At 35.7% G+C, this 2,427-nt stretch overlaps 1 protein-coding gene across 1 annotated transcript; it reads left to right on the forward strand.

Moving 5' to 3' along the window:
• Positions 1 to 397: 397 nt before the first annotated feature.
• On the forward strand, positions 398 to 2,077 carry LOC145001371 (F-box and associated interaction domains-containing protein). Its single transcript, XM_078960742.1, has 2 exons — positions 398 to 1,721; positions 1,902 to 2,077. The coding sequence occupies exon 1, from the start codon at positions 512 to 514 to the stop codon at positions 1,694 to 1,696; it is 1,185 nt and encodes a 394-aa protein (XP_078816868.1). The 5' UTR covers positions 398 to 511; the 3' UTR covers positions 1,697 to 1,721; positions 1,902 to 2,077.
• The last annotated feature ends 350 nt before the right edge of the window (positions 2,078 to 2,427 follow it).

Here is a 2,427-nt window from a genome sequence, read left to right on the forward strand (position 1 = left end):
AAGACTAAATATATACAAATTAAGAAATATATTACCCTATTAACTCTATTAACTCATTTTTTCTGGCTAACCTGCAGTAACCGGTCATAAGGACTGAATGTGTATAATTTAAAAGATTGAAGGGTAAATATAAACGAAAAAAAAAACTCAATAACTAAATGTGTACAAATCAAAAAACATATTAATAATTTTAAGTCGTTTACTCCTCTACAAAAATTATTTTTCCAAACAAAAAATGATCTCAGGAAAACAACTAGGCAATTACAAGTGACATAAGACGCTTATATGAACTTCAAACAAAAAATGATGTCAGGAAAACAACTAGTCAATTACAAGTGACATAAGACGCTTATATGAACTTCAAGACCAAATTCAATAATCACAAAACAAGAAGGGTATAAACTGTAACGTACGAAGGTTACCGACAAATATTGTCTCCCCTGGACTAGATGATCATATTTTCCCCCAAAGCAAACACCGAAGAACCCTAGTCCCTAGGTCGCGAGTCAAAATGGAAATAGCAATCGAAGACGATGAAGACGAACAGCAACAACAACCGAAAAGAATCAAGGCGTCGCACTCTACCGAAACGTCTGAAGACCCTCTGTCGATTCCTACCCTTCTGCCTGAGATCATTATCGAAATCCTATCGAGACTTCCCGTTGAATCACTCTTGCGATGTAAGTCCGTTTGCAAATTTTGGCGCTCTATGATTTCGGATTCTCATTTCGTCAAATCTCATCTCGCTTTGTCAACTAGCAACAATCGTTACACACATCATCGATTGATTTTACATACTTCACCAAGAATAAATCTCAAGAGCAGTCCTCTCTATGATGTGCTGTACGCTGAATCCGTTAATCTCCTAGAGCATGATTATCCTTTGAAACATCCTTACAAATCAATTTGGATCGCCGGTTCTTGCAATGGATTATTATTCATAGCTGTTGAGGACGAGGATTTGTTTCTTTGGAACCCTGGTACTCGAAAATCGAACAGATTACCAGACGTTGGTTTCAATGTGCGATCGGGTAGCTACGTGTTATATGGTTTTGGGTATGATGAGTCCACGGATGATTACAAAGTTGTTGGAATATCTTGTGTTTTCAGAAGTGGAGGCAATTATAACATAAGAGTGAAAATCTACTCAATGAAATTTGGAAATTGGAAGAACATCGGTGCTTTTCCTCATGGTATCCCGTTGGATGATTCTGGAAAGCTTTCAAATGGAGCTCTTCATTGGGCCGCTAGTCAAGATTTTGGGTCATTTTATTCTTGGAGGATAATTTCTCTTGATTTAGCGAAGGAGACATATGGAGAAATTTTGCAACCTGTGTATGACGAAGGTAACAAAGATTTGACATTGGGGGCTTTGGGAGAATCGTTGTGTGTGCTTTGTGATTATAGTAAAATTCGTGCAGATGTATGGGTGATGAAGGTTTATGGGGTGAAAGATTCTTGGACTAAATTGGTTTCAATCCCATATCTCACTGATCCTGGGAGGGATCAATTTTCAGTGCCTTTGTGTATTTCAAATGATGGGAAAGTTTTGTTGCAATTTGGGGCAAAATTGGTTGTGTATGATTCCAAGAATCTTTCATTCTCAGAGATTCACAACATTGATGAATGTCATGAAGCTTATACCTTTGTTGAGAGCCTGGTTTCACCTGAAGCCCCCATTAGATCTTGGAGATAACAATCAGGGTGGAAATCTTATCAAGGTAAACCTATTTCTTCCTATGGTTATCTGATTACTTAGGGTGTCAAATAATGTGTTTTAAGTTTTAACCCCTTATTTTGTAGTGAATACAGAACAAATAAGTGACTTGAATTTGAAGATTTGCAAACTTGGCTTATTGTTGTTTTTTTAACAAACTTGGTGGTTTTGTTTCTGGATGTAGGAATCTGTAGTGACTCTTCAGGAGCTTGTGGATTCTTTAGTATCTATGTTTTCCAGGTTCATGTGAGAATTGTTTTACCTGTTTTGGATGTGTGTTTGGTTGTTTCGAATAAACATGTTATGCAGATTATGTTGATATATTTATCTATCGTAATATGGTTAAACTTGTTGGTTTAACTGTGTCACCATGATGATGAACAAACAAGAAGTTCATCTTTATAACAAGTTCATCTTAATAGATGAACGAACCTAGATTTGTTATGATTGATCAAATGGGGTTTTTTTTTTAAGAAGATGAACAAACCCGTATTATGAAGTTTATGAATATGGTTTATATAAGATTCATCAGGATGTGATACAACATAAATTCAACTTTACGTTGAAAACATATTTTATTGATTTGAATAATTTATTGAAAATCAAATAGTAAGACGATGTTTGTTTTTTTAGAAAAACCAGATCATATTTTGTTGTGCATCGCAGCCCTCTTGCAACCGTTTGTTTTTTTGGAAGGCTCCGGACTACAA

This window comes from Lactuca saligna, chromosome 6, assembly GCF_052625555.1.
Source record: "Lactuca saligna cultivar CGN05327 chromosome 6, ASM5262555v1, whole genome shotgun sequence".
NCBI lineage: Eukaryota > Viridiplantae > Streptophyta > Magnoliopsida > Asterales > Asteraceae > Lactuca > Lactuca saligna.

Bases quoted from the DNA above. Each gene is read 5' to 3' on its own strand.
- LOC145001371 (XM_078960742.1), top strand. From the start codon at position 512: ATGGAAATAGCAATCGAAGACGATGAAGACGAACAGCAACAACAACCG.